The sequence below is a fragment of the Xenopus tropicalis genome, chromosome 2 (genome assembly GCF_000004195.4).
Source record: "Xenopus tropicalis strain Nigerian chromosome 2, UCB_Xtro_10.0, whole genome shotgun sequence".
Lineage (NCBI taxonomy): Eukaryota > Metazoa > Chordata > Amphibia > Anura > Pipidae > Xenopus > Xenopus tropicalis.
Genome location: NC_030678.2, coordinates 125,884,232 through 125,911,141, shown reverse-complemented (window position 1 = coordinate 125,911,141; position 26,910 = coordinate 125,884,232). Strand labels below are relative to the sequence as shown.

At 39.8% G+C, this 26,910-nt stretch overlaps 1 protein-coding gene across 1 annotated transcript; it reads right to left on the bottom strand.

The window, feature by feature from the left end:
- Positions 1-14,151: 14,151 nt before the first annotated feature.
- Positions 14,152-15,356, bottom strand: LOC105947525 (uncharacterized protein K02A2.6-like). Its single transcript, XM_012965021.2, has one exon. It carries the CDS (start codon positions 15,286-15,288, stop codon positions 14,152-14,154), a length of 1,137 nt encoding a protein of 378 aa, XP_012820475.2. The 5' UTR covers positions 15,289-15,356.
- Between the last annotated feature and the right edge of the window lie 11,554 nt (positions 15,357-26,910).

Genomic DNA, 26,910 nt, shown 5'->3' with positions numbered 1-26,910 from the left:
CCACAGTTTGTCCAGCACTGTGGGGATGTATGGGAACATATGACATCACAGGGGTATTATAAGCATTGGCAATGTAAAAATGTATACCTTTGTACAAACAAATTTTCTTTTGTTGGAATTTAATATAGTTCAGTCATCACTTTCGCCAGCAGGGCCGAAACTAATGGTAGGCAGAAGAGGCACATGCCTAGGGTGCAGAGGCGGAGGGGCGCTAGGCACATACCTCTTTTGTTGCCAACATGCACTCTCTTTTTTGTGCAGGTGGGCTAGGTGGCCAACCAGGTTTCCTAAGATGCCGGCCAGCTAGGCCCAGCACTGTCCTCCAGTGAAAGAATGATTGCATATTTTATAGTTTGCACTACTGCAGTGTATGTAATAAAATTTCTCACTGGAATGCTACCTGTCAGAATGCATTGAAACTGCTGTGGGAAAATAAAATCTGCAATGCAATAACTGTCCACATTGCAAAATGCGAATTTTTATTTTTGCAAATTTTTGTTCTATTTAAGACTTTTATTACTTAAATAGAACAGGCAGGCAGGCAAGCTTTGCTCTGGCCTCCTTCTGTATTTGTGCCCAATTACCCAGGATTACCACATGTAATGTGCTTTACATGCAACAATTTTGAAGGGTCAGGTATTATCATGCACTTCATGGCCTGTGGGAGAGATTTCCCGCCAGACGATGAAGCGCCCCAGGTGATAGGGCTCTAAGGCGCCTAGTTTACAACCGACTGACGCTATTCCTCTCTGACAATAACCTCCTGGATCCCCTACAATCTGGTTTTAGACAACAACACTCCACAGAAACTGCTCTAACCCGACTAACAAATGACCTCCTTTCGGCTAAAGCCAAAAAACACTACTCGCTACTAATACTTCTCGATCTCTTTTGACACTGTGGATCACCCTCTTCTCCTTCAGACTCTCCGCTCTCTTGGCCTTCGTGACACTGCCTTATCCTGGTTTTCATCTTATCTCTCAAATCGATCCTTCAGTGTCTCTTACAATGGGGAATCATTTTCTCCCTTGCCTCTTTCTGTCGGGGTTCCTCAAGGCTCTGTCCTGGCCCCCTTACTATTTTCTCTCTATACCTCCTCACTTGGCAAATTAATCAATTCTTTTGGCTTTCAGTACCACCTCTATACTGACGATACTCAGATCTATCTTTCCTCTCCTGATCTCAACCCAGAGCTTCTAACTCGCGTCTCTTCCTGCCTGTCCGCTATCTCTACTTGGATGTCCCAACGTTACCTTAAATTAAACCTCTCCAAGACTGAACTGGTTCTCTTTCCCCCATCCAGCGCCCACATTGTTCCCGAGGTATCTATACAGGTTAACAATTCTACCATCACCCCATCTCCCCAGGCCCAGTGCCTTGGGGTTATCCTTGATTCTGCCCTGTCCTTCACTCCTCATATCCAGTCGCTTATCAAATCATGTCACTTTCACCTAAGAAATATCTCAAAAATACGATCATTTATCACCCAAGATGCTGCCAAATTTCTTATTCACTCTCTTATAATATTTCGCCTAGACTACTGTAACTCCCTACTAATTGGCCTTCCCCTCCCCTCTCCAGTCCATAATGAATACTGCTGCCAGGCTCATACACCTCTCCAACCGCTCCTCCTCTGCCATGCCACTCTGCCAATCCCTACACTGGCTTCCCCTACCATCCAGGATAAAATTCAAACTAATGACTCTCACATTCAAAGCAGTTCATAACTCTGCCCCACCCTACATCTCTGAACTTATCTCTAGGTACCATCCAACCCGCTTGTTACGCTCCTCTACTGACCTGCTCCTCAACTCCTCTCTCATTCCCTCCTCACAAGCTCGCATTCAAGACTTTGCAAGGGCTGCCCCCCTTCTCTGGAATTCGCTCCCACAAACTATCAGACTTTCTCCCAATCTCTCTGCCTTCAAGAGATCTCTAAAAACGCATTTATTTAGAGAAGCCTACCCTAATCTAGTTTAGCAACACCCTGTGCCACACCTCTCACAACTCTGGTCATGCCCATTCCCACACCTTGTGTCTCAACCCTTTCTCCTTGTAGATTGCAAGCTCTTTTGGGCAGGGCCCCCTTCACCTCTTGTATCGGTTATTGATTGCTTTATATGTCACTCTGTATGTCCAATGTATGAAACCCACTTATTGTACAGCGATGCGGAATATGTTGGCGCTTTATAAATAAATGTTAATAATAATAATAAAGGCAAGAGGTTTCGCAATTTCTTGGCTTTACCTTCTCCTTAAATTTGCCCATATGAATTTAAAGTTTCAAAATAATGAGTTACATTCTTTTGTGTGATATATTGAGTGCTTTAGCTTTGCCTAGCAACAACAATATTTTAGTTAAAAATGTATAATATTCTGTCTAAAAAAAATGGCAAAAACAATTTAAAGAAGGTAGACGATCAAAGAGCAAGGAAGCAAAACACATCTCTTATAAACAGTATCATATGGGAGAAAGTGTTGACTTTATAGCACTCAGTTGCTGTTTTGCTTGATATTTTATGTATTCCATAGAAAACACAAGTATTCTTGCTTTTGTGCTAATAATTAACATATGCAATGAGCAGAGTGGCTTGTTGCATAATATAAAGATTATAATTCATGTGTATGCATCAAAGGACAGCACTACAAGTGAGCATAACACATACTATAAAGGGTTTTAACCTAAACCTTCTGGGATACTGCCATGCAAGGGCATAAATGCTGTTTTTCTGAAACAACTTTTATCATAGTCGAAAACAAAGTTTCAGGTTATAGGTTTTCCAAAACATGCTTGTTCCAGTGCAGAGTGATTCACTGCATTTGGGGCATCAACGTATTCTAAATATTGGCAATGTTGACTAATGTGGTTGATTTAATGAAATTATTTGACATATTTTCTATTTATGCAAGAATGATAAAATTCTGGAATATATAAATCTTTCTTTTTAATAAAGAGTAAAGCAGGACATGAAAGTACCTTAAAGGGCATCAAAACCCAATAAGAAGCTTATTGAAAAAGTATTAAGAGTACCGCAATTTGCATTTATTTTTAAATTTTTTGTGGTATGTGACAGCCTTGGATCTCTAACCTGCACGGAGGAGCAGGTTTTCCCCCGGAAAACCTCGGGGGAGCTGCGGTGCTCGGTAGCGCGCCACCAAAAAAAATTCACACTAGCTGGAAATGGTGTCATGCAGAATTTAACTAAGGAACTACAGGAGATGGAGGAAAAATCGGGAGAATGCTATAAATGGATGGAAGTCCGGGGGAGAAAAGCCCAGATCAGGTAACTCCCCCCAAAAAATAGAGGGATTGACAGCTCTAGAGCAGGATTGTACCTGAAGAAGGGGTTACCTTCTTGTGCCGTTTGTTTCTGTATATAAATAAGTTAAAGGCATTGCAGGCATATTAGTGTGCTTCTTCCCTTTACAAAGATACTAGAGCAGGACAGGGTTCAGAAGCAAAAGAGCAGACCAGGGAGCACCACACACACTTAAGGTGGCCACACACGTGGTGATTTGCCATCTTTCGTGCGACCATTGGTTAAATCCGCCACTAACGTTCAGGGCTGAAACGGCAGATAAGGAGGTAGAAACAATAGGATTTCTACCTCCTTCTGCCGATTCAGCCCTGACGGCAGATTTTGCTCAGGCGCCTTCTATGGTGCCCGATCAAAATCTTTTAACCTGGCCGATCGGCGAGTCGTCCGATATCAGCAGCCTCCTGCAATATCGGTCGACTCGCCGACTTGCCATACACGCACCGAATATCGTACGAAACAATATTATCGGTGCATGTATGGCCAGCTTTAGATTGTGCTTAATTCTTAGATGTATGGCCACCTCACAGTAGAACAAGAAAGTAAAACAGAAGTTATAGCATTCACCACTTCTTAGCCATCTTTATTATCCAATGTTACTACAATGAACACTATTGAACATGTTTGGTAATACTGACTAATAAACAAGAGACTTGCACAGCAAATAAGTGCTGAGTACTAGGGTTTAGAAGTACACCACCCTCCCCCCATTTGACTAATGTAATTGGCTATTGGTAGGGGGGCATGCACCGGTTTGGTAGGGATAGTATGCTGGGGAATTTCACAGTGAAATAGCAGGGGAGCAGGTCAGTTAATTTTGGCAGTCATAATCCTTCCCTTAGAGAGATATTTATCAAAATTAAATTTTTTGAATTTTTATATTCAGAAAAATTCATAAACTCACCAAACTTTTCTCTTATTTGCTCATTTGTTAAAAAAAAAAAAAATGAATCTTGAAAACCAGTTAATTAAAAAGTTAGAAAACCTTGAATAACTGGAATCAATAAAGCACTTCAACTAACCAGCTTTTACGACCTTGGTTGTAGAGTTTTTTTGTGCTTAATAAATCTTGAACATTTAAGTTTAGGAACCTCTAATTCAGCTTTGTGAGTTTTCGCACGAAAAAACCCACAAACTCTACCATTGATAAATCTGCTGCTTAATGTGTGAGGTGGACTGAATCGAGTGTAAACCTGTATTTGCGACCCAGCGGGCAGGGTAGGAACAGTGTCGCGTACCAGCTGATAACCTTCCCTGCAAGCTCTGAGAATGAGAATAGGATATGCCAATCTGAAGAATACCACGATTGCCAGAAACTCACAGAGCAACAAAAAAGTAATTTAACTAATAAGGAATCTAGGCACTAGCTGAAGAGTAGAGATGGGAGTCCATTCCAGAGGCAAGAAGCGGAGGTCAGAAGGACAGGCCAGGGTCAGAACCAGTGAATCCGTAAGCCTAAAATCAGAAGCTTAAGGAGTAACATGAGGAGAGGTCGAGAACAACCCTTAGTCAGGAATTCAGGTGTTAGATACTTGAAGAAAAGTGCTCAGTGTCAGCCAAAGACAATCACCTACCACTGGAGCATAGACATAGGTGTCAACTTATGCTGTATGTACATGCTTTAAGATGTGCCTGCATTGAAGTGTGCACACAGGGATGCTGAAATGCGCTCGATTGATAAGCATGTGTTGAAGACCAGCTTTGACACCATACGAGGAATACTGACAACTGGGTGTTCACAGATTGCTGTACATACCTTGGTACCTATTTACTCTGTAGATGCATGCGTCAGGATGTGCCCGTGTTGAAGGGTGCACATGGGAATGTCAAAGTGTGCACCGATTGACATGCATGTATTCAAGACAAGCTTTACCTGGTATGGCAAATAGGCCAATGGGTTGGGGTTGAAAAATTGGAGTCAGTCATTCAATGGAGGCACTAGAGTTTCAACACTAAGGTGTTGAACGTTCTTTGGCCTGGTTAGTTGTATGTTATACATACAGTTATACTTATAGATGTGTTATTACATGGTTTGATATTTATATATTATAAGAATTTTGGTACAATGTTAAGTTCATAGATTTTTTGTGAGTTTGTTCAACAGATGCTCTTTTCATCTCAGTGTGTTTACTCACTTGGGTTTTCAGGCTAATCATTTAAGGAGGTTGCAGCATCTAATAAATGGTCTCATAACTTATATAAACTAATCAGCTGGTAGCATTTACCGGTCATCTGGTCACATTTTATGGGTTAATATGAAGTACTGCACTTGTGCCTTTTATTACATAGGGCTGTTCTCTGTTACCTACAGCCCAGGTGCAGCAAAAAAAAAACCCCAGTTTGTGGATCTTATTAGCCTATTTTTGAGCATGAAGGACTCCTAGTGGTTGTGAAAGTTGTCAATAAGCAGGCCTTATGTTACGCCCCAATGAGTCTTGCTTTGATTTAGTGAATTATTATTGTATTTCTTGGTGTGTTTAATAAAATATATAAATAGTGTGCCTTTTTCCTATATGGGTCTCTAGAGTTGTCAATAAAGAAAGACTTTGGTCCCTTATGCTCATACCTCCCAACTGTCCAGATTTTCGTGGGACAGTCCCTCTTTTGACAGCTCAACCCGCAGTCCCGGATTCTTACTGAAAATTCCCTCATTTCCCTTTGATCTCTTGCACTGAACCTAAAAAATTATACAAATTTAATTAAAAGTAGATTTTGGCACAGAGCCCAGAAATCTTAACGAGTGTCACCTGCACTTAGATACAGTTGCAACTAATAAGCTAAACAGGTCTCCTAGGGGAACTTAGACTTGCAGCTTAAAGGGGCAATTCCACCTTTTTCAGCAAAACTGTAATAACACATAAAACACGACCCAGAAACCCCCAGAAATGTGTTCAAACTTTAAAAAACCTGCCAAATTTAGTCAAATAGGAGTAGTATTTAGGGTGCGTGGTCGCAAAAATGGGCGTGGTTAAAAATTTGCTGCGCTGCACGCAGCATTTATTTTTGTCCCTCTTTCCATTTTCAAAATGTTGGGAGGTATGATCCCCCCCCCAGCACAGGATCCATGCAGAATAAGGGATCAGCAAACAGATGATGGTGAATATCTCTTAAAGGAGAAGGAAAGGTAAAAACTCAGTAAGCTTTATCAGAAAGGTCTATGTAAATACAGCCATAAGCACTCACAGAAACGCTGCACTGACTTCTCTGAAAAAAGATTTCTGTGTCTGTAATTCCTGTGCCAAAGACACACAGCTTTCTGCTCACTCCTGCTCCCCCCTCCCTCAAGAATGCTAAGAACTCACTCCCCCCCCTTAGGAATGTGGATCTGAGCCAATCAGCAGGAAGCTGACTCATAGTCTTACTAACTGAGCATGTTCAGTTTGGTCTGCATGTCTGTGCAGGAGTGTGGCATTATGGGAACTTTCTTTACACAGCTCAGCGTTTTTTTTCCTGTTTGGCTTCTGATCATCTGAACAGGTGAAATATGGGGAGACTTAAGGGCACTATTGAGAGAACTGAAGGTATGCCTGCAGCTTGAGATTAACTCTTTATTAGCCTTTCCTTCTCCTTTAAACTGCAATTTTTTCGTTAACTATTTATATGGCAAAGACTGTTTAATTAATGTGAATTATCACATTTGAGAATGTTTTACAAAGGTGAACAACTCCTTTAAGGATACCAGCTTGTACCAGTTGTAGCTCCGGTACAATGTCAAGGCCACTGGGCATATTCTTTAAAAAACATAAAATGTAAACACACAAAGGTAGAGTAAAACCAGCTCATCGCTAGTGCCAAAAACTGCCTGGAATTGACATTTCTATTTTACCATCATTGTGCACTCCCTAGGGATAGGGCATATCACATTATAAGGAGAATACAGCAAGTAACCAAGGTAAATTAAAATGGTAATTTCTCCCACTAATTTTTATTGAAGTACGATAGGTAAGAGAAAGTGATGGAAATATAAAGTGAGGAAATATTAAAGAGGTCAATAGAAAGCTGCAGAATACAGTTCTAGTACCCATGACCCAACATATGAAATATGACAGTAATGTAATGAAGGAAATGTATGTCTTCTCCCATATTGGTGGGGATGCATGATCAATGATCACCCTATCTCTAAATGTAGAAATAGTTTAAAATGATTAAAAATTGTTGATATAATCTCTTTGGTATATGGAGTAAATGTTGTCAAAAAATCCATTACACCTCATATTTGTGCCACTAAACCCGTAGAAAGTTTGATAACTGAAATTTGAAGTAGTTCATAGTTAGACCGAGCTGTAATAGACCACAAACTCAGTATTGCGGAGGATTGGTCAGGGGGTGAAATTAGATGATGCAGGGCTGTTTCAATGCCCAGTGCAGTAGGTATAACCATGTGTAATAAGGGTTCCTAATGTAGGTGATATTGGGTTGTACAATTGGTACAATTGGCTGCAACATTTATAGCCAATGATTGTAAAATTGGTAAAATGGAACCTCTTGCACTTACTATCAGGCATCTGGGGGGTAAGTTAGGTCTTTGTGTATTTTTGGCAATGTGTAAAGAATAGGGCTAATGGGGTCATGAGTCAGGAATGTGGATGTAGATTCTGAGATATCTCCTATGATAAGGCTGCCTGTAACATATTATCAATCTTAACCTTATAGAGAGATTTTGGTCATTATTGTAACCACAAAACATCTGAAAATGAATGGCTATTGAATTTGAAAATAGGGGACCATTTTTGAAAAGTATAATTTTTGTATCAGTGTTTTGGGAAATGTTGAACGTGTTTTATGTAAGTTTTAATTGCATACAGTGGGCTGACTGGGCTTTGAGCACCGGAAACAAGCATAAAATGATGGCAAAGAAATAATTCTTACACGTACGGGAATAAATAGCATATGACGTATTTAATAGTTGAAATGTAACAGTTTCATTTTTGGTGCTACTGGTCCTCAGCATTGATCCAATTTGAATTGCTGACTGCTTTCTTGTTTCATTACTGTAAGGCAGGTTAACAGCTAGCAAAACAAAGATGATCGGATGGCCAGGACCTTATATATGTATAGACCTAGAGGGCCCATTCCTAGGATGGCATCTATAAGGGGTGGTCCAAGGGTGCCTATGTAATAAGCTAAATTTTTGGTTAGAAAAACATTTTTCCCAGACCCTGCCAGAGACTTTCCTTACTGTCTAAATCCAGCGGCAGAGCTGGGGGGTGAGGGGTACCATGTACATCACAGCGCGTCACAGGCTCAACCAGAAGCAACGTTACCCCATATGCATGTGCAGTTTGCAACTAGGGGGACAATAACAAGAGATAATGCAGTTCCATGGCTTTACCTAATAAATACAATTGCTTATGACTATGTATAAAATATGGTGAGAAATAACAGCTACAGCACTTTTTCTAAATGTAAACTAAAGCGACATTCCACAAAATTTGAGTTCACATAATAAATGTTAGTAGTGTATTGATCCCTTGGGAAATATGACATTGCAATGATTCATTTCCTATTGGCAACTGTAAGCGGGAAAGTGTACAGCAATATGGACACAAGATGATTCTAACACAGGCATCACAATAAAAATAAAATATCTGGCTGAATATACATTTGTCTGGTGTGAATGTGGTGCGGGACTTTGCTCTTAGAAAGAGCATCAAAGCAGTTTCTAATGAGCCTACTTTGTTCTTCTCAAAATAACAGGCATTTGAAATCTGTATACAGATACTTTCAGTTCATAGTCCATGGCAGAAATACTTTTTGCCTGGGTTTTATGGGAGAAAATAAGAGTCATATGAGGAAAAACATTTCTCAAATTGCCAAACATTTACTTTTTTTTTTCCATTGCTTCAGAAGCATTACTGGAATGTGAGGGTTAAATGGTTGGTACAAAAGGAAGAATTCTAAGCAGCATACAGAAGCATCATCGTGTATTGTGCACCAGCAAAGACTTTTTTAGAAAAGTTATTACATAATTAAGTTATTACATAACTTAGGCATCACCCATAATTTACTCAGCTGAATTGACTACTAGTGATGAGCGAATCTGTCCCGTTTCGCTTCCCCAAAAAATTAGTGAAATGGCAAAAAATTTGTGAAACACAAGTGTTGTGCCCCTTTTTTGTCACATGCAACTTTTTTTTACGCAACCGCGCCCATTTTGACATGTCATTTTGAGTCAATGGGCATTTTTTGGTATGACTTTTTTGTCTCAGTAACATTTTTCTTGGTGACTTTTTTCATGCCAAATTGTTTTTTCATGGCAAATTTCATGAAATTTTTTCAGAGAAAACTCGAAAGTTTTGAGACAAAAGAACTTCAAGGAAAGGGAAGGGACCTTTGCCACTGACTTTAACATGAACTTGGCAAGTTTAATCTGGCGAATCGAGTTTAAAATAAAAAATTGATGGTTAGTAAATGAGCCCCACAGTGTCCAGCTGGGGAGTAATGGGCGCACCGGGGCTGTGTTCATTTTGGCTCTCCTTGCGAACTCAAGGGCCTCCTTCCAATCTCCGCCATCCCCCACGCCACATACCTTTTTATCTCCTTTTATTCTTCTTCTGGCTGTAATTGGGTGAGTATATGCTGGGCGTGGGCCGGGGGCCACAGGGTTTTTCCCCAGTGTCCCACTGGCCCAATAAGACCCTGTTAAAATAATCCCTCTGACAACAGCAGCTTCCTTCGAATTCACCCACCATATTTCCTTCAAAACACCCACCATAATTGCACTTGTTTTAGTGGCCCCAATTATACTGGAATTCTTGGAAAAAATGCTGGATAGTGGGCAATTTGTGTCCTATTATCATCTAATTCAGCTCCATAGACTTCAATGGAGTTTTCCCATGGTAAAAGATGAGATAAAGTTTTGTGTATGCAAAGCAGGTTTTAGAATTGCTTATAGTCTTAGGGCCAGATTAAATTCCATGAGAAAAACTTATATCAAGGAGATATGCTTTTCATAATATATTGTATGTGGACTATAAATGTGCTCTCATTTGTGTTTGAAGTTTTAACTCATTATTGGTCAACAGACATGTAAATACAAATAGACAACATACAAAGCAAATGATTAGTGTTTGATCTTGGTAAAAATGCATTGTTATGCACCCTTGCACACATACACATATATATATATATATATATACTAAGCGTCATATGGGAGGCCCTCAAGATGTCTATACTTCTGAAGCTTCTTGGTTTGCCATGTGCAATGTTATGTTCCTTTCAATCAAATTTTAGAGACCGTTATATAATATTCGGGTGTATCACTACATATTTATTGATTCGTTGATTGAAATAACAGATAGTCACATAGGACAAGAGAACATTTTTTATTTTCATTTTTAATTGCCCCACCTTTGCATTTAGAGATAATTATGGAACAAATCAGAACATTTATTCAGCAGGTACTGCCATTTTTAAACGGTATGTTCAGTTCCACAATTCCCAAATTGAAAACTGGCTAACTTGATTTAAAGGGGAGAGAGTTATGCTAGCCTAAAACCAATAAATGGTTTTTAATACATGGGCAAAAGGGGCATGTTTCTAGGGCCCACCAGGACAGGGGGTCATCAGCAGACTTTTGATCTTGTATAACTTTTGGCTAAAGCATCTTGCAGAGAAGACCCCTCTTTATTCATCTGGAGCTCTACATAATGGTTGCTTTGCTTTTTTTCTTGTGGCACCCCCATTTTGTAATTTATCTTCTCCCATGGCTGTTGGTCTAGGGAGGCAAACCTGGGCATCATGTCTACTTCAGAAAGTGCAGACCATTTCTTCACTGCCTGTCTTTTTATATTGAAGTTCAGGTTCTTGAGTGTTGTTCTATCACAAATGTCTTGGAGAAATGGGGGGTCACCCATTTAATTTTTGCCCTAGGCCTGCTGGTACCATAAAGTGGCTCTGTAAATGGGCTCCAAGGGGAACAGTCTCTTGAGATCTCTTCTGTCACACTATGCAGAGAGCTGTTAGGGCTAGGATGACTAGGCCTTAAAACCCATACATGATTTACTTTTATTGATGAAACATTATTTTTAATATTGCTGGTGATAAAGCAGTATTTGTATATCATCTAAAGCTATATCTGAATGCACATAATCATTTAATAGCTAATTAAATTCTATAATAAGTACATGACAATGATTTATCAGCTTTGTGTAAAAGAGGAAGTTAGCGAGCAGGTATAAGATACAATAAAATTTGCCTAGGAACTAGTGATAATGGCATACGTATAATGATTACATTTGATAAAACTGTTATAGTTGTACTAAATCATAATGACCAAGTGATTATGGACCAATAGGATTGAGACACTTAAGTTTGCTATGGATAATAAAAATACATTGTAATGGTCAGCTGGGAGAGATCTCTCTGAGCTACTGAATGCTTCTGTATTTTGTGCTTGGTCCAATAAAGCTCCCTTTTTGATTAAATAAATTGCAGAGGCTCTGGAGAAATTATTTGGGAACCTACCATGAGGTACAGGACCCAACAGAACATTCTTCTAGATAAACTCCAGTTAGCCTTTGGAAAAAGTTGTGCACATACAAACAGTGGCGAGGGGCCTGGATACAGAAAAAATTCAGAGATGTGATATGTTTTTTTTTTTATTTTATTTTATTTGTGGGCTTTGCATGGTATTCATCAATATAAATAAGTAAAATAATAAAGATATAAATATACAGTACACTTCTGATTACCAAATGGGGCAGTGAACAATTCCACCTATGATCACCTAAAAAGATATCTAAACCAGTCCAAATATTACCCACCTTTTTACTATAAGTTTACCACCATATTGGGACAAATAGTAACAGCCAGTGTGGCCATATGGTTTCCTTCTGTAAAAATTAACTTCCCCAGATCCAGGATATGCATTTTTGCTCACTAGACTTCATTACGTCATTACAGTTCTCACATAATTCCAATTTTGTTTATTCAGCAACATACAATTTCTGTTAAAACTAGGTCACAAAGGTCTATGTGATAATTTTTGTAATATTTTCATTTTTCTCTCTTGCTGAGATTTGATTTGAGGTATGTTATATAACCTTGACATGTGATACCATTGTGCAGCAGGAAGAACAAGATGTTCATTATGGTATACAAACTAAAGAGAACCACAAAGGTTTGCAGATACGATTGCTGTCCGCATTATTCTAAGCCTACCTAGAGCATCTGTTCACTTATGTCTCTGGCTTGCACAGTTTCTCTTCGTACATTTGTAAATGCTGAACTTGTACCTCAGTAGTGTAAAAAGATGGAAAAGAGCATTACGAACTGATGAACCCTGAAGTTAAGTGGGGTGAATCACAAAGCCAAGACTTTTTACTGCACATGATTGCTGTCCATGAGAAACACAGAGCAGTCCCATGCAATGTTATTGTTAGACCTAATTCTCTTTTTAGCCTTTTAAATCATTAAAATATAATATACAGTGGTGTGAAAAACTATTTGCCCCCTTTCTGATTTCTTATTCTTTTGCATGTTTGTCACACAAAATGTTTCTGATCATCAAACAAATTTAACTATTAGTCAAAGATAACACAAAATGCAGTTTTTAAATGAGGGTTTTTATTATTTAGGGAGAAAAAAAATCCAAACCTACATGTGTGAAAAAGTAATTGCCCCCTGAACCTAATAACTGGTTGGGCCACCCTTAGCAGCAATAACTGCAATCAAGTGTTTGCGATAACTTGCAATGAGTCTTTTACAGCTCTCTGGAGGAAGTTTGGCCCACTCATCTTTGCAGAATTGTTGTAATTCAGCTTTATTTGAGGGTTTTCTAGCATGCAGCTGCAGCACCCAAGATCGCTTCAGCTTGAGTTGACGAACAGATGGCCGGACATTCTCCTTCAGGATTTTTTGGTAGACAGTAGAATTCATGGTTCCATCTATCACAGCAAGCCTTCCAGGTCCTGAAGCAGCAAAACAACCCCAGACCATCACACTACCACCACCATATTTTACTGTTGGTATGATGTTCTTTTTCTGAAATGCTGTGTTACTTTTACGCCAGATGTAACGGGACACGCATCCAAAAAGTTCAACTTTTGTCTCGTCGGTCCACAAGGTATTTTCCCAAAAGTCTTGGCAATCATTGAGATGTTTTTTAGCAAAATTGAGACGAGCCATAATGTTCTTTTTGCTTAAAAGTGGTTTGAGCCTTGGAAATCTGCCATGCAGGCCGTTTTTGCCCAGTCTCTTTCTTATGGTGGAGTCGTGAACACTGACCTTAATTGAGGCAAGTGAGGCCTGCAGTTCTTTAGATGTTGTCCTGGGGTCTTTTGTGGCCTCTCGGATGAGTTGTCTCTGCGCTGTTGGGGTAATTTTGGTCGGCCGGCCACTCCTGGGAAGGTTCACCACTGTTCCATGTTTTTTGCCATTTGTGGATAATGGCTCTCACTGTGGTTCGCTGGAGTCCCAAAGCTTTAGAAATGGCTTTATAACCTTTACCAAACTGATAGATCTCAATTACTTTTGTTCTCATTTGTTCCTGAATTTCTTTGGATCTTGGCATGATCTAGCTTTTGAGGTGCTTTTGGTTTACTTCTCTGTGTCAGGTAGCTCCTATTTAAGTGATTTCTTGATTGAAACAGTTGTGGCAGTAATCAGGCCTGGGGGTGTGTTGGGTTCACAGTGGAGTTGTGCAGGACTCAATGGTAATGCTTAAACAACTTATTTATTAGAGCTCCAACATGGCAAACTATATACAGACATTGCAAGTAGGAAGTATATCTAACCATAGAGAACAAGAAGAAGTTAAGCTAGATAACACATTGTAGCTGAGCTAACATTTAGGCATGCAGCTCCCTCTAGTGGTACACAACACTCCTCCCCCCTAGCTAACGTAATCGTCCATCCACTTTGGAGGCACCCTGTTGCGTTGTGGCCGTTCATAACCAGAAGTCTGACCACAAGAGACATCTTGGGAGGAGTTATCACAGTTCTCTATAGGAGCAGAGTGATTCTTTGGTGGAATACTGGTTTCATTGGTCCCTTGGCTGCATGGGGTAGCCACTTCATCTGGAAGAGAGTCACTAGGAACCACCTTGGGACAACCCATGCTCTCCATTAAGGTACTGTTACTTGGCTGAAGACGCCTCCGCAACTGATCAACATGACGGTGCCACTCTTGCCCGTCATCACAATGTACCTTGTATGACACAGGTCCAGTAACTTCAGTTATTACTGCAGGGACCCACTTTGGACCAGCTCCATAATTCCTGGCATACACTGGATCATTAGAAGCAAATGTACATAGAGTCTTGGAGGATAGGGCTGAATCCAGGCTCTGTTGCTGTTTCCTTTCTACATCATCAGTTAGATCTGGATTAAGACGATCAAGACATGTTTTAAGTCGCTGCCCCATCAGAAGCTCAGCAGGGCTGATACCTGTGGTAGGACATGGGGTAACATGCTGAGCTATAAGGAATCGTGCAAGTCTTGTTGACCAGTCCCCATTAGTAATCCTTCTGAGTGCATCCTTTGCAGTTTGAACCATTCTTTCAGCTTGTCCATTTCCTTGAGGTCGACGTGGAGCAATGGTTACTGCCCTTATTAAGTTGTTATTGGTAAAGGTCTTAAACTCCTCAGAAGTAAAAGCAGTCCCATTGTCTGATACAATAACATCTGGTATTCCGTGTGTTGCAAACAGCTGGCGTAGAGTTGAAATTGTCACAGCTGATGTCTGAGATGACACTGGGATGACCTCTAACCATTTTGAGAAAGAGTCTACCACTACAAGAAAGTTCTTCCCCTGGAATGGTCCAGCAAAATCAATATGAAGTAGAGACCAAGGCTTTTTCGTAATCTCCCAAGGAAACACTGGAGCTGCAGGGGGGCTGTGACGAGAGTTCTGGCAAGTGACACACAGATGTACGGCCTCTTCTATGTCTGTGCCAATTCTGGGCCACCAGACATAACTCCTTGCGAGAGCTTTCATGCGCACAATTCCTGGGTGGGCTGCATGTAGCATATCTAGGACAATTTTGCGTCCTCTTTGAGGAATGACTACTCTGCTTCCCCATAATAAACACCCTTTATGTGGAGATGCATCTGTAGTAAGTATTAATGGCCGATCTTCATCATAATGGACAAGAAGAGAATCAGATGTCAGCAACTGTTTAACTTTGCAGAAGGCCTCTGAATGTTTAGGAGTCCAATTCCATGGGACCCCTTTGTCAAACAAGCGATGAAGAGGCTCTGCCACTGTTGCCTTGTGAGCAAGGAAGCTGTGATAGAAATTGAGCAACCCAAGGAACGCTTGAAGTTCTTGTTTAGATTTTGGTTCAGGTGCATCATGGATAGCTTTCACTTTACTTTCTGTAGGACGAACGCCTGAAGCATCTATACGGTACCCCAAGAAGTTTACACTGGTAGCTCCAATCTCACACTTTTCTTTTTTTAAACGAATGCCTGATGAATCAAAACGAGATAGCACTTCTCTAAGGCGGTCAGCCAGTATACTTTCAGATGGCCCCATTAGTAGAACATCATCAAAATATGGAACAACACCAGGAATGCTGGATAGCAAGGTTTCCATAAAGTACTGGAATATTCCTGGTGCAGTTGAAATCCCAAACTGGAGGCGCTTTACCCTGAATGCACCCCGATGGGTAATAATAGTCTGGGCATCTGCAGAAGCTTCATCCACCAACAACTGTTGGTATGCCTGGGCAAGATCAAGTTTTGCAAAAACCTTGCCACCAGCTAGTGTGGATAACAGTTGATTCACAGCAGGCACAGGATATGGATGCTGATTAAGAGCTTTATTTAAAGTGCATTTATAGTCTCCGCAGAGTCTCACATCACCATTAGGCTTAAGAACTGGCACAATTGGGGTTGCCCATTGTGTGTGTGTCACTGGCTCAAAGACCCCTTGTGCTGTGAGACGTTTAAGTTCAGCTTCAATTTTTGGACGTAAAGCATATGGCACAGATCTGGCTTTCATGTGTATGGGTGAGATTGTAGGGTCTAATCTAAGTGACACAGGTGGGCCCTTGTACATGCCTAGTTCATCTGCAAAAATTTGTGGAAATTCCTCAATGACCTTCATTACTGATCCCCCAGTGACAACATGGATGCCTTGGATGCTGATTTTTAATGGAGAGAACCAGTTCCTTCCCAAAAGGCTTTTTTGAGTACCTTTGGCAACAATCAGGGGTAACATTCCGCTGAATGTGTTGTACTGAACACTCACATCACAACTTCCAAGAAGCTCAACAGACTGTCCATTATAGTCACGGAGTGTGCACCCTGGCTTTGATAATGTGGGAGGATTGTGAGGGAACAGTTTATCAAATAATTCAGAGCTTATTATGGTAAATGCGGCCATTTCACACCGATGGCCATGTATAAAAACATTTGCAGTAATTTCAGAGTTTACGGGGCCCTTACTGTTGACATGTTGGATATGATACAGCTGGTTTACCTCTGTTCCAGTGGCTGCCCCTTTATTTGTTGGTAAATTTTTATGTGAAAACTTTGCATTATCGCTTTGTTTTTCCTGATTAACCTTTGCATTGCAAACACGTATTACATGGCCTTTCTTCTTGCAGTAATGACAGACCGCATTCTTAAAAGGGCATACAGAGCGTCTATGCTGACCACCACATCCAATACATGGTGTAAATGGTGATGCATTTGTTGCAAGATAGTCTTTTGGTTTGTTGTTTTGAAAATGAATGTCATCTGCCTGTTTGGAGGATATGGTGTGCACACTGGTTGCTGTATGATGAATTTCCTTAGTGTGTAAAAGTGCAGTTTCTGCAGCCAAGGCCTTCGCCTGCGCAGCTGCCAGTGTCAGGTTAGGCTCATTCTGAATACCACAGACTAATTGATCTCTCAGCATATCATTTAGGAACTCTCCAAACTGGCAATGCTCTGCTATGTGCCGTAATTCTGCAATATAGGTAGAAATTGTTTCATCTGCTCTTTGGTTTCTTTTGTGGAAGTGAAATCTCTGTATAATAACAGATGGTGTTGGAGAAAAATGTGCCTTTAACATTGCTAGTAACTCCTCATAAGTCTTTGTTTTTGGAGAGGCCGGGGCAGTGAGTGAGCGGATGACTGCAAATGTTTTAGGCCCACAGACAGTCAGCAGCACTGCCCTCTTTTGCTCAGGGTTATCTATTGTGTTTGCTTCTAGGAAGTAAGAAAGTCTCTCTGCATATGAGTCCCAAGAAGCAGGGTCACTTACATCAAATTCCTCCATGTGTCCCAGGGTAGCCATGTCTGCCGTGGATCTGAAGTTTGTCCTGTGAGTTCTCTTTTCTTATTCTGCTACTCTGTCCAGACAGCAGAGTTCTAATCCTCGTCGCCACAAAAAGTGTTGGGTTCACAGTGGAGTTGTGCAGGACTCAATGGTAATGCTTAAACAACTTGTTTATTAGAGCTCCAACATGGCAAACTATATACAGACATTGCAAGTAGGAAGTATATCTAACCATAGAGAACAAGAAGAAGTTAAGCTAGATAACACATTGTAGCTGAGCTAACATTTAAGCATGCAGCTCCCTCTAGTGGTACACAACAGGGTGACTACAGAAATTGAACTCAGGTGTGATATACCACAGTTAAGTTATTTTTTAACAAGGGGGGCAATCACTTTTTCACACAGGGCCATGTAGATTTGGAGTTTTTTTTCTCCCTTAATAACGTAAACCTTCATTTAAAAACTGCATTTTGTGTTCAATTATGTTATCTTTGACTAATAGTTAACGGTTTTTGATGAGCAGAAACATTTAAGTGTGACAAACATGCAAAAGAATAAGAAATCAGGAAGGGGGCAAATAGTTTTTCACACCACTGTAATATGTTTTTCTAGTACAACTGGTTTACACTAATGAATGCAGTTTAAGGAATGACCCTCCAGACTTTTATTTAGTCATGAGAAAACCCAATTATAGCTTTATCCTGGGGGGATGCAGTGTCACAAACACACGTATACTGATTCATTGATTCATTGCAGATTACACTGAAGACCCATACTGGCCTAAGCTGCTAACCCAGTCCTATATGCAAGACAGAAAACACAGTTTGGAGGCCATTATTTTACGTACTGGTAAAAAACTATTATATGGTCCCCTTATATATTTATACATGGTTATTATATCCCCCACAAGTGTCTCTTCTCCAGCATAAACAGACACAACATGGCCAATCTTTCCTGGGTAAAGATGGTCAAGACTTTCTATGCCCTTTACCAGCTTAGTTGCCCTTATATGTAACCCTCTTTTACTCTTCAGCACTCCCCACTATGAAACTTAATCTAAGTAGAGAATGCTGCAAGGCTTCCTTATCCTGGCTGGAATTAATTGGGCTGCAGAGTTTCGTATCTTGTGTAAACACTGATACAGTATATTACTTACGATACCCTCCCCTAAGGGCTCTGGTACACGGGGAGATTAGTCGCCCGCGGCAAAACTCCCTGCTCGCGGGCGACTAATCTCCCCGAGTTGCCTTCCCCCTGCCATCCCAACGGCGAACATGTAAGTCGCCGGCGGGATGGCAGACGCGGCGGGGCGATTTTGGGAAATCGCCGAAAAAGCCTCGCGAGTCTTTTTCGGCGATTTGCGCGAAATAGCGCCGCCGCGTCTGCCATCCCGCCGGCGACTTACATGTTCGCCGGTGGGATGGCAGGGGGAAGGCAACTCGGGGAGATTAGTCGCCCGCGAGCAGGGAGTTTTGCCGCGGGCGACTAATCTCCCCGTGTACCAGAGCCCTAAGTCATTTAGCGGGATCCCACTATGAACCTTACTTCAAATAGAGAATGTACCATTAACAACCACCCTTTTTACATAATCCTGCAGCCAGTTTTCTAACTATGCACAAACCTCTTTATTCAGACCAGCAGACCTTAGCTTAGAAAGCAGTTGTTTTTGGTGTATCAAAGACTTTGGCAAAATCCAAATTTCATCTACTGCAATCCCCCTGTTCAACTGCTTACTAACCTAATCATAAAAAGCAATCAAATTTGTTTGATTACTGCTCATAATGCCATTATCCAGAACATAATTTTGACTGTGATCCCTTAACAAGCCTGTAAAAAACTTGCCCACCACTGATGTCAAACTCATAATTGCCAGGCTGACACTAAAATCCTTTTTTAAATATAGGAATTACATTAGCTTTTGTAGCTGGGGCTTGGCTAAAACTGACCCTAGCTCTCTCTGTGCCCGAGGGTGTATTCCATCTGGACCTGGTGCCTTGTTCACATTATTTTGAGTAAACTTTTATGCACCATATCTTTTGTCAACCACTGACTAGACTGAGCTGAGAACATATACAGTTTAGTACCTGTGGGAATGGGATGAAATCTGCAGCAAAAGTTCAGAGTTGGTGAGGTTCTTAGGTAAAGTTTACAGCCTGCAGATCCTTTTCTTCATTCCTGCAGTGCCTTCATTGTAATATCTCCCCAGCCCTGCCTACATCTGTGCCTTGATTGGTGAATTTTACTGTCTGTCAAGAGAGCTGTCCTCTGAATGGAGAAGCCACAAGAAGAATGACCCAATCAGAGCACAGCTAATTACAACATGAAGGAGGAATGTTTTCCCGATGTTATAGGTTCAAGAGCAGTGCAGATATTGATTAACTTGTTTTTTTAAGGTGCCAATCAGGTTTGGGGAGGCTTAGTCTCTCCTAGCCTTATTGAAAAAAGCCAATCTCTGATAGGTTGCTATGCTTTACTGCTATGCCCAGTGTTGATAAATGAGCCCCAGTGTCTCTTGCTATACAGGTCCACTTACAAGGAGTGCATTGTTTTGGAAGATGAAATAGTCCAATTTTGGCCTTATTTTTTATGTTGTGGAACTGTCCCTCTATGTCTTGCTGTCATCTCTTCAATCAATGTAATTTCCCGTTGTTCAGAGATGACCTCAACAATGTTTGGGGGTTCTAGTGATTTCTAATTAGAAGTGACTGAAAGTCCGACAGCTGTATATATTTAGTTCAAAAGCTTTAGTTCAGAAAGTGGAGTGTGTGCATGGGGTAGGCCCAAAAGAGTGTTAGTGATATCAATATGAATCTCCCAAAAGAAAATCTTGGTGATGATTTTCCAGAATTCAGCTAATTCTGGGCAGTGCCACATGATTATGCAGGGGAATTGTCTGTACACACTGGCAATCTAATTATCTACCTGGCAAGGACCAAACTGACTACTTTTGGACACCCAGACTAGGCATTTGTCAAAATAGCATCCATAAAAAACACAAGCCAAATTTGTGCAAATACAACTGCACCTATCAGACTTAAATGAGCCCTATAGATTTTTCATAATTAGAACACTTGGGGGCACATTTACTAATCCACGAACGTAATGATCGGTATTTTGCGACTTTTTCGAGCGCTCAATACAAAAAAGTTGCGACAATTCACGAAAGTCGTAATGGCTATGCAAAAGTTGCGACAATTCACGAAAGTCATAATGGCTTTGCAAAAGTCGCGACAATTCAAGAAAGTCATAATGGCTATGAAAAAGTCGCGACAATTCACGAAAGTCATAATGCTATGCAAAAGTAGCGACAATTCACGAAAGTCATAATGGCTTTGCAAAAGTCGCGGCAATTCATGAAAGTCATAACGGCTACGAAAAAGTCGCTACGGTGACGAAAAAATCGCAAAAAAATATGAAAAAGTCGCAAAATGTTCGTTTCCAATCTGATTTTTTCCCATTCGGGATTCGGATTAGTGGATTAGTAAATCAGCCCCTAGGTAATAAGTATATTTGGCCTAAGCCCTATAAAAGAGAAGATAGTGGCTCGGGTAACACTTTACCAGGGACAGCAAACAGCAGTAAATTTATTCACTAGAAATTTAGTACTACTTATTGTAGTACTAATTGTAGTATATTTATCTGTGTGTTTACCACTGGGAGTAATATAGAGGGCACTGTGCTATGCCTGCAGTAGTTTTATTTTCAGTGCCTGTTCTGCTATTGCTTGCTCTCTCTCTCTCTTTCTTGTACAATAGAGGTGTACCCTGTGCTTAGGGATTAGATCTTCCTTGATAAATAAACTTACATAAAGTTGTTAATAATATGCTGTTTCTGGAGCCTTGATATGATCTGCAGAAGCTGAAAAGTTGAACACTATATGGTGTCAGAAGATTTTACTAGCACAGCCACCAGGAATAGGAACCTGTGCTCTGCTTGAGGTAGTTGTAACAAACATCACTTCAGCCTCAAGAAAATATTTAAAAGAACCACACCAGTCTCCAGTAATAGTGAGTACCAGAAACTAACAGACACTGCAAAAAAAAAAAAAAAAAATCTATATGCTGCATAGCCATGGATCATTTCCAACCTCCACAGCCCATGTGTATGAGTGGCAATCTGTCTGAAAACTGGTGCAGATGGGCCCAGAAATTTACACTATATCTTACAGCAGCAGGGCTGGAGCAAAAGCCTGAGCCCACAAAGATTGCACTGTTACTGCACAGTATTGGGGATGAGGCACTGGATGTGTATAACACCATGGGGATTGCACACACACAAGCTGCAGACAGAACCCTTGATTAGTGATGCAAGCATTTAAAGCTTACTTTCAGCCCAAAAGAAATGTTATATTTGAAAGACACCAGTTTTGGACCCACACCTTTGTAGAAAATCAAGGCATAGACTAATTTTTACTGATCTAAAAATAAAAGCAGCCAACTGTGAATTTAAAGATCAGGAAGAGTGCTTGAGAGACAAAATAGTTTTCAGTATTACAGATCGTCGTTTAAAATAGAAGCTGCTGGAATGCAGAGAGTTAACTCTAGAAGGGGCAATCGAAATATGCAAAGCTAAAGAAATCATATCAGCTCAGACCACTGCAATGGCAACTGCCCCTGATGACAGCAGTGTCCATGCTATACAAATCACACCCAGAGATGAACCCAGATTGTAGATGTAGTCATACCTCAAGGAAAGCGCTACAGGAGGAACAGAAGACACCTCAGGCCAGACAAAGTACCAATGCAGCAAGACACTGGTCCAGTAATATATGGAAACATTGATTCCCATGACACACAAGGAGACCAGGTCCAAGAAGCTGCAGCATGTTCACAGCAAGAAGCAAGAGAGGAACCTTCGGAACCCAGTACTGAACATTCGGCGGAGCCCCAACGTATCACAGTCACAAAAAGTGGTGGGGTAGTAAGGGCACCCAGGCGCTATAAAGACTTTGTTTAGGATTAATTTTTGCATTTGCTCATTTGCTCTTTTTTTCATTTAAAGAAGGGAGATGTAGTATATTTATCTGTGTGTTTACCACTGGGAGTAATATAGAGGGTGCTGTGCTATGCCTGCAGTAGTTTTATTTTCAGTGCCTGTTCTGCTCTCTCTCTCTTTCTTGTACAATAGAGGTGTACCCTGTGCTTATGGATTAGATCTTCCTTGATAAATAAACTTACATAAAGTTGTTAATAATATTCTGCCTGTTTCTGGAGCCTTGATATGATCTGCAGAAGCTGAAAAGTTGAACACAATACTTATAGAGTAGTGACCACAACTGCACTCCTGTAACTAATTTACCCTCTGCGGCCCAGCACTGCAGTATAGGGAGCATTGGATCTTGTACCTCAGACAGCAGAGCCAGAAATGCCCTTAATAAAAAGGCGTTTAAAATCTAGATATATCATGGTTAAATTATATAATATTGCAAAATGCAGATTAAATTATAGATGATAAGCTCCATAAGAAATACTATATATTCCCTCATATATCTGGTTCCAGTATAGTCTCAAACGACTTTGCTACAGTTATTTAACCTATAAAATTGTAAATAACAGAACCCAAACCAGAAATGCATGTGTTGACAGGATTTTGCTAAGAATTTGCTTGAGAGAAAAATGCTGTGAACAATTTCCCTGTTTATGTGATGTTGTACAATGTATCACTAAAATGACTTCTTCTGAAGTGAAGATTACTTATTGCACACATTATAGTATAAAAAGGATCTGGAAGAAATTGAGATAACGTGGAAGTTATTTACAGTACAATTGTGGCTTCAATAATGGTATGCATCTGTGAAATAAAGGAAAAACCTAACCACAGGCAAAACAATTGGATGTTCAACTTAAAAATATTTTGGAAATCTATTAAACAACTTAGTTCAGCATCTGAAATTTTTTAGATTTAGATTCATAGCTTTAGGAATGTCTTAAATTACATCTTAAGTACTTGTTATAAACATTAAGCTGCCTAATTGTGGAAGTGCTGTCAAAATGGAGCAACAACCACATTGATGTCATACAATGCCCCCTTTCATTCTCCCTTAGATGGGCCAAAGCCCCACCTTGCACTTCGTCTTGCTGTGTCTATCCCATTCCTTGTTTCAAAATGAGCATATGTGCATCTGTTGGCACTGGGAAACACTGAGAGCTCTAGATTTTCCAGAGACTCCTGCTTCCATAGATGCAGCTTACTTGTAACTAAGGAAGTGGGCACAGACATCCCTTTAACACCCAGCGTGGGCATGATACAACTCCAACATGGAAAATGTTCAGCTTAATTGCATCTAATTCACGTCAAAGTGCAAACACAGTTGTGCATGGGATGATGCATTGATCACAAATGCTATATCTCCCCCTTGTGGCTCCAATTATGTAGGGATTATGCAAAAAAACATGCTGCATAGCGGATAATAAAGTAAAATGTATAATTTTCCTTTCCAAAAATATTAATTTGTCTGCCTCTTAAAATAACATTTTAAAGATTTATTTATTTCAGTCTATAAATTTGACCCTCACTGAATGGGTGAGTGAAGTTTAGACTATGTACCACCACCTAATATTGGATGAATCACATTTTTGTAGTATGGGCAACATTTGCCCCATCCTGGAATGCTTTGAAGGACCCCTGTGATGCCTATTTCAGCTTTTATTACTCCTAACTGATAAAACCACTATAACTATGGTTAGTCTAATGCCTCATGAGGCTGATTCTTGGCCTGAAGATAAACGCAGACCAAGAATGAACCCCTATGCTGGCATCAGCTTTTCCCTATGCCTGCACACAGAGCCATTGTGTTGGTCTGGGTGCAGGCACATGAGCAGATTTCAGAACCAAAATGCATACTTTCAGGCCAACACAATGTGCAATCAACCCTGTGTGGCATTAGGCTGTGTAGATGTTTATTGTTTAACACCATCTAAAGGAAATTGCCTGACTGACTAAAACAACAAGAATATGTTGCTTAATTATCTTTGTCAGCCAATCAGAATCCATCCCTATTTTGGACAGTATGAAAGTAACTGTATAACTTGTGAAGTTCAGATGAGTTACAGTTAAGATGAGAATGCGAAAATCTAAATATGAATGTCTTGTGCAAAGGTCTTCTGAAGGCTGTACACTATTACAAAATAACTTGCAGGTACATTTGGAAAGAACTGTTATCACTTTCTCTGGGCCTGAATATCTGAATAACTGCTTCCTTTCCTGGAAAAGAGGTTGTCTGAATTTACCTGGCCATGGTAAAAAAAAAGTGGAATTCATATTTCATACACAATACACAAAATTATTAATTAAGAAACATCCTGTATTAACAATCAAATTGAGAACTAGAGGACAGATAGTGATACTTTATGTGGGAAACATGTTTCTGCAGTGTCACATTGCATCGTTATATTTGATCCTGTTTTAAATAGTTAATACATACTGTATAGTAACTATAGATGCACTAATCCCCATAATCCGAAGGCAATATAAATGGTGTTACTTTGACTTTTTGCCCTTCTGACGATGTTGTGTCTCACATGTTTAGTTTCAAATTTCCACTTGCTTTCGTCAGTGATCTCTGTCCTCCTTGATCTCTGGCTCTGTTTGTTAAAGTGGTGCAGTGGAAATAAATATTTGACTTCCTTTCTTGAAGCAATTAGTAGTGTTGAAAATTGAACTATAACAGTTTTGGGATGAACAAACTAGCCATGTAATTTGTTTTGTCAATGATGACATCTGAACATAAGGCTTTCTGTATATGTTTTCAGTCATTGTGTATCATCAAATTTGTTTGCCTGTATTATTTTATTATAAAATGGAATCCTATATTTGTTCAAGTTTCTTCATAAAAATATTCTTTTAAATGCAGGTTCTTTCTAAGTGGGTAGCTAATTGCTCAGTTACTGATCTCTTACACTGGCTATTGGATTAAAAAAAGACACATAAAAAAAGAATATAGATAAATATAACTATAAAATTGAATACATTCAAAATGTTGTTCAAACAAGGGCTGATTTGTCATTGCCAAAGGCAACTGATCATTTTAAACAGCCAACTACAGGTTAGCAAATCAAAGCAAAGGTCTGTATTTCTCTTACATAAGCAATACAGTGTAAAATGATATACTATACTTATTCTTATACCTTAGTATAAAGTTCTATACTTTCTCTCACATAGGCAGTACAGTGTGAAATAAGGATATACAGTACTTACTAGAATAATTAAAGCTCCCTCATTACTACATAGGTCACACATATAAACTGTACAAACATCTACATGAAGCCCACTACTAAAGTTCTAATGTCTAAATTCTTAGAATTAAATTCTCTGTTTAGAATGCATCTCATCTATTTGAGGTACCTGTTCGAGCACACCGTTGTGTAGAAAGATATTATGTTTAATAAGTTTCCCCTGGCCCTGTTCCACTGCTTCTGTTCTGGCAGCTACACTAATAATATTTTTTCTCAGATCTCTTATTTCATCTCTGATCGCTGTGGTTAGCTCCTGCAACATAGACATGATTTCTGAGTGCTATGGGAGTCAAACTTATAACATGTAGTGGGACAATTACAGTGTGTTTCATATAGCATGTTTGGAGGGTCACATCTGGCCCACGGGTCTTCAATTGGCCCTGATGTAAATCCCTAGCAGTTTTTGTTGCTTTAGGTTTAGAAAGCTGAACAGGAGTCTTACCATGCTTTCTCATGTTGTTTCAGGTATATGAAAGTCACAGGGCAAGTCTGGTAACAGAACTTCATCTACGAGCAGCCACCAAGGAAAGCAGCAAGCCATTGCCTTTTGTTTTATAAAATGCCATAGTGTGGTGTAGAACTTCTGTGACTTTTGGTTCTATGAGGATACATGACCTACATTAATGGGCTTATATTTTTGATTTTCAAATTTGTGAATTCGAGTTTGTTTCTCTGAATCAAATAAATTCACATATCAAATGCTCGCTTATTTTTTTTTAATGGAATACTCGTTTGAATAAAAAAACTAGTAAACTAGAAAAACTTGAAAAAATGTGAGTTTTAGAAAATGGCTTGACTTTGCCTATGACAACTCCCAAACTTTTACAATTATGTTTTCGGGGTTTTTGGACTTAATAAATACCAGACATTTTTTAAAAACTCGACCTTTGATGAATGGGGCCCCCTAAGTATTGTTTTCATGCTGTTAGACATTTTTCCTTTTTTTAAAATTGTATATATCAGTTGTTTATTATACTTGGCTAGAGCTGGTGTGTGTAAGATAGATCTAATACCAAAACAATTTGATAGATCAATTCGATTGATCAGTTTGATTGAATCACTCTGATTCATCATTGACTGGTGTAAAGAATAGCACAATTAAGCTTTCCATAGCAAATCATTCCCATAGTATGGTATACAAGCAAACCTA

What these genes read in the sequence shown, in the direction of transcription:
- LOC105947525 (XM_012965021.2), bottom strand. Translation starts at nt 15,288, where the DNA reads ATGCTACATGCAGCCCACCCAGGAATTGTGCGCATGAAAGCTCTCGCA.